The sequence below is a fragment of the Mixophyes fleayi genome, chromosome 3, assembly GCF_038048845.1.
Source record: "Mixophyes fleayi isolate aMixFle1 chromosome 3, aMixFle1.hap1, whole genome shotgun sequence".
In the NCBI taxonomy this organism is placed as follows: Eukaryota; Metazoa; Chordata; class Amphibia; order Anura; family Limnodynastidae; genus Mixophyes; species Mixophyes fleayi.
Window position 1 is genome coordinate 205,991,500 of NC_134404.1, and position 12,849 is coordinate 206,004,348.

Genomic DNA, 12,849 nt, shown 5'->3' on the forward strand with positions numbered 1-12,849 from the left:
TTCCGTTTCTCTCCCCCCCTGCACACATGTTCCGTTTCTCTCCCCCCCCTGCACACATATTCCGTTTCTCTTCCCCCCCTGCACATATATTCCATTTCTCTCCCCCCCTGCACACATATTCCGTTTCTCTCCCCCCCCCCTCCCTGCCCACATATTCCGTTTCTCTCCCCCCCCCTCCCTGCACACATTATGCGTTTGTCTCCCCCCCCTCCCTGCACACATGTTCCGTTTGTCTCCCCCCCCCCCCCCTGCACACATATTCCGTTTGTCTCCCCCCCCCCCCCCTGCACACATATTCCGTTTGTCTCCCCCCCTCCCTGCACACATATTCTGTTTCTCCCCCCCCTCCCTGCACACATATTCCGTTTGTCTCCCCCCCTCCCTGCACACATACTGCGTTTGTCTCCCCCCCACATACTGCGTTTGTCTCCCCCCCCTCCCTGCACACATATTCCGTTTGTCTCCCCCCCTGCACACATATTCCGTTTGTCTCCCCCCTCCTCCCTGCACACATATTCCGTTTGTCTCCCCCCCTCCCTGCACACATACTGCGTTTGTCACCCCCCCCTCCTCCCCACATACTGCGTTTGTCTTCCCCCCCCTCCTCCCCACATACTGCGTTTGTCTTCCCCCCCTCCTCCCCACATACTGCGTTTGTCTCCCCCCCTCCCTGCACACATATTCTGTTTGTCTCCCCCCCCTCCCTGCACACATATTCCGTTTGTCTCCCCCCCCTCCCTGCACACATACTGCGTTTGTCTCCCCCCCCTCTCTGCACACATATTCCGTTTGTCTCCCCCCCCTGCACACATATTCCGTTTGTCTGCCCCCCTCTCCCTGCACACATATTCCGTTTGTCTCCCTCCTCCTCCCTGCACACATATTCCGTTTGTCTCCCCCCCCCTCCCTGCACACATACTGTGTTTGTCTCCCCCCCCTCCTCCCCACATACTGCGTTTGTCTTCCCCCCCTCCTCCCCACATACTGCGTTTGTCTTCACCCCTCCTCCCCACATACTGCGTTTGTCTCCCCCCTCCCTCCCTGCACACATATTCCGTTTGTCTCCCCCCCCCACTCCCTCCCTGCACACATACTGCGTTTGTCTCCCCCCCCCCCTCTCTGCACACATATTCTCTACACTTACCAAAGCACTGACAGCTGCCTCCACTGCAGCTAGTCCTACGCGGGAGCCGGGCCGGCGCACAGAGCCGTCATGACGTCACACGTCATGACGGCTACACACAAAGATGAAAAAAAAAATTTTTTTGATTTAATCGGTGTATCGCGGGGACCGGACCGGCCCACACTGCCATCGGCCCTTCTGGCATTTGCCAGAAGTGCCAGATGGCCAGTCCGGCCCTGCTCCCCATGAAGTATAAAGGGTGTCTTCTAGTGATCAGCTGCCCAGACCAGAATTACTTCTCTTGCCTGTATGCTCACTAAATCCATGCAGATGCTTAGTGCCTGATCTCAGCAATGCTGAAGGCTATATGAATGGTATGGGCATGAAGGTATTGAGCTGCAGGATTTGCTGAGGACTTGGTGACAAAATGCAATATTCCCTGTGTCAGTGGAATGGGTAAAAGCCCCAAATCTTGCCTAGCATAGAAAAGTTAGATAAAGCTATATATTTCCTCTGAGTTTTTTTTAACATTGCTGTAAGATTTTGCTACAAAATCTTATTTACATTTTACTTCGGCCCCAACATATACATCATTGTCTGACTTTGCTTGGTCTAAATCTGAGACAACACACCTTTATTCCTTATGCAAATGAAAACAGGATGATGGTGCTAAGTGTGGGATAACGAATGACATATCACAGAATAACAAAGCTTAACTTGCCAGTGAGCTCTCCTGCATATTAAAAAATAATGGCTCATCAGGAACATCAACATAAAAGTGTTGGTTCATGGAAGAAGCAGGGAGACACATCCCTCCTCAGTCACAATAGCTTTTTTTCCCATGGATAAACAGACAATAAGATGCCCACTAAATGTATTATTTATCATGTAGTTTTTTTGCTTTTGTTGTTTTTTTTTTTAAATGAGGATTTAAAACTGTAATTGTATTAAAACAAAACCCAGCATGTGGGGTTGGTAAATGTATATATTTTTTTTTTTTACTCCAGCCCAACTTACTGGGCTTTGTGTTTATTAAAATTGCAGTTATAAATCCTGCTGGCAAAATCGCCAAAAATTGGAGATTTTTGTTTAAAAAATAAATTAATTAATTAATGCTTGATACATTATGCCCAAAAAGTGTCTCACGTGGTCCACAAAAATACACAAATAATGCTAAAGAGCTAAATCAGTAGTTGTCTACCATGAGAGCAGACCTCTTTCTGTCTTCAGTCATTTCTGTTTAGAGTTCTGCACAGAAATAAATGTTTCAATGCTAAAACACACCAATAACATGCTAGAAGTGCACTTTTTGTGTGAAAGTGTCCAGTGTATGTATGCATTGGAAATTCACAGAAAAATCAACCTCCAGACCTCAGACTGTGGATACTAAATTCTGTGCTCTTATTCGGTGGTGACATACTGTCAAAACTCCACCACAACAAAGTCGTCAAACAAAAATTAGAAATAGACGGGATACACACATCAAAAATTTAAGGCTTTATTATGCTCCAAACAATGAAAATCGCATAACGTTTCATTACTACCCGATCATCTAAAACACTCTGCACTTTTGCAGGAAAATAAAGCATATCTGAAGTGAGCCCTCTGTTAATCATTATCGTGTGCATACTGTCTGTTTCTACTTTTTGCTCTTTTGAACATTTGTCAGATTTGATATTTTTTGTAAACAAATCCATGAATTGATAACATAATTTACTAATTTATGGGTGAAACATCATTCTTATGCAAGCAGCACAGCAGGATTACATAACTGACATACGGCAGCACAAAAAACAATAATTTGCAACTTATCAACTAGGGGAGTGAAAATGTGATCATTTCCCTTTTATATGACCCAACATGTAAAGATGGGAGGGAGAAGATGGGAGATACCAAAGTCTTCATATCTGTACTTTTGTTTTAACTTTGTGTTTCTATTTTTTGTTTTACAGTCCCCCTTCTGTGTTCTTAGTATTCCATGTGAGGAATTGGCAAAAAAAATAATGAAGCGGACTGTCTGTGCAAAGTAAGACTTTCTAAACCTCTTTGTATTATTGTATTGCAGATCATTTTCTCTGCGGATCATTGAAGGGACTCTCCCTTTTATTTTATTACAAACTTTTGCAGGGCTTCTTTGGGCCATCTTATCTCAACCATATATTGTATAGTCAGGGCTGCCAAGAGGAATTCAGGGCCCCGGTACAACAAATTAATGGGGCCCCCCTTATAGTCGAGTATGGTAAAAAAAATTGCGCGGCCTGGCGGCGGTGCAAATTTTTTCGGATGTGTGGTCATGCATTTGGGGGCGTGGCAAATGCTCCATTGGGGTGTGGCTAACACATCAAATCAATAGGCTCTTTTTTACCCCTCTGACAGACCCCACCCTCGTTTTTTTAACCCCTCTGTGCCAGCCCCCCCCCTCATTTTTTAACCCCTCTATTACAGGCCCCCTCGTTTTTTTAACCCCCCTGACAGCCTCCCCTCGTTTTTTTTAACCCCTCTATGACAGCCCCCCCTCATTTTTTAGCCTCCCCCCTCGTTTTTTAACCCCTCTATGACAGCCCCCCCCCTCGTTTTTTATTCCCTCTATGACAGGCCCCCCGTTTTCCTCCCTTTACTTACCTTTTCCTTTTCTTCTCTCTTGGTCCTCTCTGCTGCTATGTGCTCCATTGCTCCAGACTGACTGAATGCTGGGCGTGACATGATGACGTCACACCCGGCATTCAGACGGTCTGAATGGAGCACAGAGCAGCAGAGAGGAGGGACACCGGTGCCGCGATCACGTGAGTATGAATTTTTTTTTTTTTTTTTACTACCCTGCTCCCCCCTCGGCGGCCCTGTGTATAGTGCAGGGATTGAGTTGGTTAACTTTCTTGTACAGTAAGTAGGCTTTTTTTTAACAAAAATAAAAACTGAATCCCCTTTTCACCCCATCCATGGAATAACTGCCTCAAAGCTTGCAGGTAGACTTTGAAAAGAGCTGATGTAAGAAGCTGGATTCCTCCCAATGATGCCATATCTAGCCTTCCTCCACAGGAGGCAGTAGAGATATATATTTTTTGTATTTCCAGGAAAAGTGGCTTCATTCAATCTTCAGTTGTAGGAAATTGTTGGTATGAGGGATGGCTGAAAAATCTCCCTAGCAGCAGCGTTTGGGGATCTGGTAAAACATTTAGGTCTCATTCACACTAGAAGAAACCCGTTGGAGACTTCAAACATTTGATTCCTTGAAAATTTCACAATAAATAAAGTTCATCTTTAGAGGAGAAAAACAGTACATTTTGTTTGGACCTAGGCAGAGGATCCCACAAGATTCTCCAGGTCTGCTTTTAGGCATTGTTGCTATCAGTTTGTGGCCATTACATTTGGCCCATCATCTTCCATCCTCAAGGGTCTTTTCCAATTTAACTGGAGTTGACCGATTTGTTTTTCCCACCACTGTGCTGTGCTGATGTTGGCACTTTTTCGGCTGGTCACAATCCAACATCAATGTTAGTCATTGTTCTGTGCAGTACCCACACAAATCATACCATGTTTTCACAATCCTTTACAGAATGCAGTAAGATACTAATGTTTTAAAAGTGGACTCTTTAAATAAGGAAACTAAGTTCATAACATACCTTTTTTTTGCTCTGCTTGGTCCAGCCTCAAAATACCCTTTTGTAAAATTATGGATTTATGTAATAAATGCAAAATTATGTATCACTTATGTCTGATGTGCAGCAGTATTTGTCATTTCTGCCCTATTTTTCTATTCTGACCATGGCACTATCTTTGTGGAGTTTGTATGTTTTTCTCCCGTTTCATAAAATGGTGAAGCATATATGCTAGTAGACTAATTAGCTGCTGACAAAATTAAAACTAGTGCTTGTGTGGTAGATAATTTAGACATACGCTAGCTACACTGGGGCAGGGACTGATGGGAATGATTAAACGTTCTCTGTAAAAATGATTCATAATATGTTGCAAGTATATACATAAGGGATAAAAATAATGAACATTTCAGTCAATGTAAGATATTGTTCATGTGGATATCTTTACTCCCTGAAACTCCAGGACAGGATGAAAAGAACATAAGAATATGCTTTGCACACTCAATCAAGTGTCCATCTTTGCCCCTTCTATTTTATAGTTATTTTGCTGGTAACAATAATTTTTATTAAAACAAAATGTGCAACCCATATCCAGTTTTAGAAGATCTGTTCCTTAGATTTTTACATGTTGGTGAGGTCTACTTTAAGAAACAGCAATCATAGCAGCAGCACATTAAACCCATGCACACCAAACACATTTTACCTACTAAGCCCCCAAACTGAAATGTTCAAATATGTACCTTGTTTAGTTTTCAACTGCAGGCCTTGCCTCCTCAGCCCATTACAAAAGCTGAAGTTTCTTCCATATCTTTAGATCAGTGTACTAATGGAATCTCGTACAAAAAGTTAATTCTTCAGGCAGTTGAGCTGCTGTGACACTATTGACCCTGCCAGTGTTTGAATCAACCAATCAACAGAGTGTATATCTGTAATGCAAGTCTGCCAAGCTGTGTTTGGTTCTCTGTCTGTTAAGTTAGCTGCCTGCTGCAAAGGAGTAAAAGAGTGCATGGTGGACATTCAGTTAATTCTAGTATCATATTCAGTTTGGTAATATGGCTTTACCTGCTATTGTAAGTATACGTTTTTCTGCTCTTTAGATCACTCTTTGAGTTGTGGGGTCATGGAAAAAGTCTGACGGAGCTCCAGCAATCAATCCAGAACTACTCTTTGGATAAGATGGTATGAATATATCTTAATCGGAAACCGTTATATGCCTCATTCCTATGTTCTAATAATCAGTGATCCTCTATTTCTTTCAGGTCCCTTATCTTCAGCCCAACTCAACATACAAAATAAACATTCATAGCTTCAATAAAGCCTTGACACAGATAGAAAAACTTGCAAAGATAGATGTGAGTAGACCTTTACACACTTCTGAACATTTACATTGTGCAGCAAATGTCTCTGACAGAATTAAAGGATCAGATACCACGGCTGTATCATTAGTTCTTTGCTAGAACTTGTGTGCAGCCTGATTATTCCATTCACCATCTGCAAAACTATTGTGCTGTGGAATGTCACTCAAACCTCCCAGACTTACTGTTCTTGGTGACTCCATTGATCATCTTGCAAACTTTCTTTTCTCTCTCTCTTTGGGGAAAACATTGATAAAACATGCAAATGATCAGTGGTGTCCCCAAGAAGTAAAGTAATCTACTGTCTTCATTGTACTGATTTTTACTGATGTGCCATACTTTCTCAACGTTTCCTTTCACATGTTCAATATAGACGTGAGATGTGATTAATAAGGTAATTCTTTTTTGTTTATCTTTAAAATATGTATTTTGTAAAGCTGATGGGGTAGATTAGTTTCCTTGTTAGGATTACATATTGAGTGGGATACATAGTATATCATTAACTATAGTGCAGTATTAAGTGGATAAGAGTGCTGATACCTGTGGGCAATTCTTTCTAAATACTATATTAAGTTATTGCGGGGGTCGTCAACCACCGGCACACATGCCAGATATAGCACACGCACCAGTTTTATCTGGCATGCCGGAGCTCCTTCACTAAAGCAGCTGAAGATGACTGAAACAGAGCTGCTACGCATGTAGCAAGCAGCTCCTTCCAGGAAGATGTGTGTGCTGACTCCAGAGGGTAGTAGCACATAAGAATGTAGCTGCATACATATTTCTGAAATTGAATTGGGGTCACAACTCTGTGGCATAATTTGAATTGGGGAGGCACAACACCATACTATTAATATTATGTTGTTAGCATGATAAAAAAAAAATAATAAAAAAATAATAATAATTAAATATATACATATAATATGTACAACTGGCACACATGGGTTTGACTAAATTTTAGCTGGCACACTGATAGAAAACGGTTGCTGACCCCTGGGCTATTGCATCATTGCCCCAGAGCACAGACGATAGTGAGTGGGTAGCTGTCTGAAGGCTTTCATTTCCTCGGAGAGTGGTCCCGGTTGCCCACTTTATTTTCTGTCAACACCAAACCTCTGGCAGTATGGCTTCAAAGTGGAAAGGACAGTAGGGGCTTCATTGTGGCTAGCATGAGAAGGTCTTGTTGCATGTTGAGTATAGAGCAAATGTAAAACCATTGTTTCAAGCCATATTTGCAATACAGGAACTAGAGGGGTAGCTGAGAGTGGGCATCACTTAAATTACACAGACTTTCACAGTTGCACATTGCTGGACCACTCAAATCTTACAGCAACCTGTAGGAAGAGTTTAATATTCCGCTTCTCTTCAGATACCTCCAGCTAAGACAGGCCGTGGTGAGCGCATTTCAGTACAGGGGGCCTATACCAGTGTTTCTCAAACCCAGTCCTCAGGACCCCTAACAGTGCAGGTATTCTAGGTGACAAGGGAAATAATTATACCACCTGGGGATCTGTTACAATGTGTCAGTAATGAATACACCTGTGCTAAAGCAAGGAGATATGGAAAACATGCACTGTTAGGGGGCTGTGAGGACCAGGTATAAGAAACACTGGTCTACTGTACTGAGTGAAATTAACTGTGCATTCAAAGTCAGGATTGAGGGGGGAAAACAATCTGTATCCTAAATTGCCTAGATAGTATGAATGCGGATGGCACTATGGGACATATTGTAAGGGAATTATAATTCCTAGATAGAAAAGACATGGCTAAGTCTGCATGGCTTGTGGGACTAATCCTTAGTTTCAATGGACGATATCTGTAAATGATGTGAAGTTGGAAAAATACATATACAAGTGTAAAAGGGTGATAATTTAGGGGTATGGGTTTTTAATCTCCATAATAGCCTGGCAAATGTAAGGATGACTATTTCATAACGTTATTTATTACTATTACCGTTAACCAACTCCTCGCAAAGGTAATTCTGATTCAACTTAAGATATATAATTCTTATTTTCCCTTAAATCCACAGGACCAATAGTAATATAATCGCTTATGCTTATCTCCAAGATAATCCACACACACGATTTAGCTTAATTTAAAATGTGTTGTATTATTAATTAACACTCTAATTGCAAAACTTATGTATATTATAAAACAGTATAAAAGTGTAACATTAGTTTACACAAACTCAACAGATTTCGTTTACTCTTCTAACATAGGTGGTATAGCATAGATTTTTGTACAATTCGTTACATTCATTGCCTGTTTTTAGAAATATACCAGTTATTGTATGTGTATAAGGGCGTGTGGGTAAGTAAGCGTTACCTATTGTTCTAGGTAAAGCTTTGTGTGTGTGTGTGTGTGTGTGTGTATGTGTATGTGTGTGTGTGTATGGGGAGGGCGGAGGGGGGGTCAATTTTAAGCATACATTTCAACCTTCCAAATATTCTCACATTTATCTTGCGTATAAACTTCTAGCATCACAGCACCGGAGCCATTTTGTCCAATCATGCTAACAAAACTTTATACCACTGACCACTTCCTGAACAATCCTATCATATGCTATGCATCTAAGTCCTGATCTCAGCCACACTCTTCAACAAACAGCGTAGCAGGCTTCACCCTGTAACCACATAACTCCATTAGCCTTTTAACAGCTCACAATACTTAAAATTGCTGACTTCATACCAGGCTTCTAAACCACGTGTGCTTTCAATGGCCTAAATAACTACCAATGAACAGGTCCCAGTTTTTAAACCTCTAGTATTATAGTTGTAAGTCCATCAAAAATATCTATTTTACACAAGACATTTATTTAGTGAGAGCCAGCAAGGCATATTACACTAAAGACATCTATTCCAAATATCTTTTGCAACATACACAAATGCTACCATTGAAAACAACAATCCATCCTAAACATCACAGGAATTGTACAGCATTACAGGCGTTAACACATTGTCAGCCTTCTTAACCACATGTGCTTGTAATGACCTAATTTACTGCCAATGCAACAGTAATAGGGCCCAGTTCTTATTAGACAACATATTTAAATCAGACTAACACTATACAATTACCTATGTTACAACAATTAGTTTTATCTACACAGCATTGCAACACTATTACAAGTCATGCAGTTTATGTAGCACCATCCATACCAAATAACCTAACAAACAAATAGTTTACAAACTCCCATATCTCAGAAATATCCTAACATCTGCAAACCAAAATCCAACTTTTGAAACCAACACAAACTCCAAATACCTCTTGCACTAACTCCATTTTATCTGAACTTAGACAATTCCATTCACATTTACTATCTGTATACAAACTCCCATATCTCAGTTATATTCTAACCAAAGACAAATGATTATTCATTTTCACATACTAACCATCTGCAAACCACATTCATTTTCACATACTAAACATCTGCATCCAGATTCAACCATCTTCCATTCAAAACTCCATTATAACATTTTTCCTGCTAGCCATGGCCTTCCCAAACCCCATATAGAGAGCGCCATTCCATTAAACTTTTTAGCTTCCGGGAGCTATCTTTGCCTGTCTTATCCAGACCAAAGCAGCCAACCAAGAGAGCTTCACTTCCTCTTGTTACATGAGATCAAAACCTTTTTTCTGGGTGCAGTTTGCCTTTCCACAGGAAATAGATTGCAACATTTCATATGCTAATTCTGAGCAACTACTCAAGACTTGCACAAGCATTCACAAACCTCATATTTGTATTGGGGGAGGAGAGTTTTGTTCAGAGCCCCTTCTGATTCAAGCATGGCAGAATTCTGATCATATATTATAAAATGAAATATAAAATAGTTTATATATACTCTTCTTCAACAAGCAAAGAGGAAATAAGTTAAAACATAATGGTATGTGATCGTGGACTGGAAAGTATAGCCCAAGAAGTCTCACATTTCCCACAGTTTTGGAGAAATAGTTTTTTTTTGTTTTTAAACAAAAAGGCTGTTCTTTACTGAAAAATGTCTAAAATTGTTTGAGATTGTCACCCAGGTAGTATTTTGATATATTGCCATAAATATGGTATACTCAAAACTATTTGGTCAGCAGATGTTAAAATCTGAACATATTGTAAATCGGAGGAAACGCCTGGTTTTGTACTTGAACTGAAAGTATTATTTTGGGTTCTGCTTCAATAATTTATTTTCACACTTGCTGTGAAGTAACATGGTCATGGCAGCATTTAAATTTTGGTTGTAATGAATATTTAACAGCTGTGAATACATTTCTAAGTATTGCTCTCAAATGATGAAAACAGGCAATGGAGTTCCTACCATTTAAAGGGAAAGTGAGTTTACAGAATGCTGAGCATATATTCTACGTGCTGGAAGATTATGGTCCAGATCCAAATAGTGCGCCTAAAGAGCCTCTACACATCTACTTTGGCCGGTGGGTGAGTACTACAGTGTGTTCATGAGATTAACCTTATTTTTCATCAAATCAACACTATTCTTCATTTAATATGGTAAACTCTTTTAGCATAGGTGATTTGTTTTATCTAAGGCACTCCAAGGACTGGAATTGATTCTTTAGATTAGTACACCTGGACTAGTGGCCAATCAATAGTGTAGTTTTGAAGCCAGATATTATTGTACACAATAATGATCCCAATGTTTTGGAATGTAACAGAAATAATATGAAAAACACTATGGGGCGTATTCAATTGTTGCTCCGGGCGCCGCCGGAACGAGCACGTTAAAACTATTACCGTTCATACGGTAATTACTCCCTCAATTTCAGCTCGCAGCTCCCTGAGCAGCGAGCTGAAATTGAGCGAGTAAATTACCGTATGAACGGTAATTACGCGCAATATTACCGTATAAAAGGTAATAGTTTTAACGCGCTCGTTCCGGCGGCGCCCCGGAGCAACAATTGAATACCCCCCTATGAACCTTTGATAGCAAATAAAATGTTTTCTTCCTTGGAGTGTTAACACACTTAGTAGGACGACATTTTATTTTTCATTCATCACTTGTAGAGCATAATTAAAGACGAACGCTACACCAAACTAAAATTGTACTGGGGCACCCACCACATCCAATTACTAGAACCACCAGTTTTCAGTGTCTGTGACCCCACCATTTACCATACACCTTGATCACAGTGACCCCTCAGTGGTCAGAAGGCAGGAGATGTTTGAAATGCAAGCACTTCTACACCCTAGCGCTTTCTTGTTTGTGCCTAAATTGGTAAGTAGATGATTGGTAAGCTGTCAAACCTGCTCACCATGAATAATTGTTGCACCCATTGACTTTCAAACTTCTGCTTCCCCCAGCAGGTCAGTTGACTGCTGAACTGGTGTTAGGGAGTAAGTATCTCACAGATGGCAAGGGTCATGGACACTGGAATGCTGAAGTTCTGCCAGACAGTCATAGTGCCATTTTATTTGTAGATTAAGTTGGTGAAAAGGATGTGGCTTAACAGATAAATAACCCATTTCCCTGGACACATGGCAGTACCTGGACTTAAGCCATTGTGATACCTTGGAAATAACATCTCAACATGTTTTGCTGGAGAATGGGATCACAGACACCATATTTGTCAGTTGCTGTACTTGCACTTGAGAAAATGGTCAAATGGAGAATAATTGCCTGATGCATATAATTAGCAATATATCTGTAATTCAGTTTGATAAATGTTTATCTTCTTAAGATTGCTGATGGACAGAGGGAGCTGATTGATTCCTATAGCGTAAAAAAGAGACACTTTATTGGAAACACCAGCATGGACGCTGGCCTGTCCTTCATTATGGCAAACCACGCAAGAGTTAAACCCAATGATGTGGTGTTTGATCCTTTTGTTGGCACTGGTAAGTATCCTGCAGTTTTCCAGCATAATGTCATTTCAGTTATCATAACATTTCTATATTTTATTGTCCTACCTGAAGAAGAGGCAAAACATAGTTTTAGCTAAATGCGTAGACACCTTACTTGACTGTTAGTCCTGCTTCTTCTGGGATTAGTGGATCCTACATTGATTGATGGCTAGAAGAATAAAGTAACGAATATATTTTGTTTAATAAGGCTAGATTCTTTAACAATGCATATGGCAGATTTTTAGTTAGGTTCAGTTTTTAATTTTGGCCTTCGATTAAATTTTTGTTATGGATGTAAGATTCTAGAAAAATAAAATTGTTGGACTGCATGTTCAAAAAGCAATTATTTTAGTTGTTTTTTTTCCAAGTTGTATTTAAACGATAGATATAAACAAGTAAAAAATCCTCAATAAACATTTAACTTAGGGGGATCATTTTTGGAGTAGTTGTTTATGTATTTAACTTGAGCTGTACACCATTTCTATAAAAAGAACTTTATTTTTGTAGTTACTGTTACCCAATCCCACCTTGTCTCATAAATATACATTTTAGCTTACATCACTTTAGCCCAGTTGTAACATTGTGTAAATCTGTATATTTGAAAAGATATGAGACACATTAAGTGAAAATTTACATAACTTTTACTTGTTTTCATAGGGCAATCCTCTTGTATTTTCGTGAGGCACAATTATGTCCCTGTTTTTTGAAGTTATTCATTTACCTTGAGTAGAGCTCCAAACCGTTTACCAGCTCCTGGTGAGGGATAAAAGACACACTTATACTTTCACAGAGGAGCATAGTTACTTAAAACTGGAAATAAGTTTAATTTATGCTATAGAGCCGTATATTAGCTTCATGAAAGTGCCAGTGCTATCAGCAGTTATAATGACACTAAGCAGATGGCCATTTCTTTCCATAAAGTAAAGTAAAACAATC

At 40.1% G+C, this 12,849-nt stretch overlaps 1 protein-coding gene across 4 annotated transcripts in view; it reads left to right on the top strand.

Moving 5' to 3' along the window:
- Positions 1-12,849, top strand: part of TRMT11 (tRNA methyltransferase 11) — a 47,610-nt gene that overhangs the window by 9,381 nt on the left and 25,380 nt on the right. For 2 of the 4 annotated variants that reach the window (XM_075203025.1, XM_075203027.1), the window contains 5 exons: positions 3,076-3,149; positions 5,814-5,895; positions 5,976-6,068; positions 10,357-10,491; positions 11,751-11,907. In XM_075203025.1, coding sequence (XP_075059126.1) covers positions 3,076-3,149; positions 5,814-5,895; positions 5,976-6,068; positions 10,357-10,491; positions 11,751-11,907 — 541 coding nt within the window. Of the gene's footprint in view, positions 1-3,075; positions 3,150-5,813; positions 5,896-5,975; positions 6,069-10,356; positions 10,492-11,750; positions 11,908-12,849 lie in introns of those variants that run through there. The other 2 variants (XM_075203026.1, XM_075203028.1) reach the window with 2 other exon arrangements.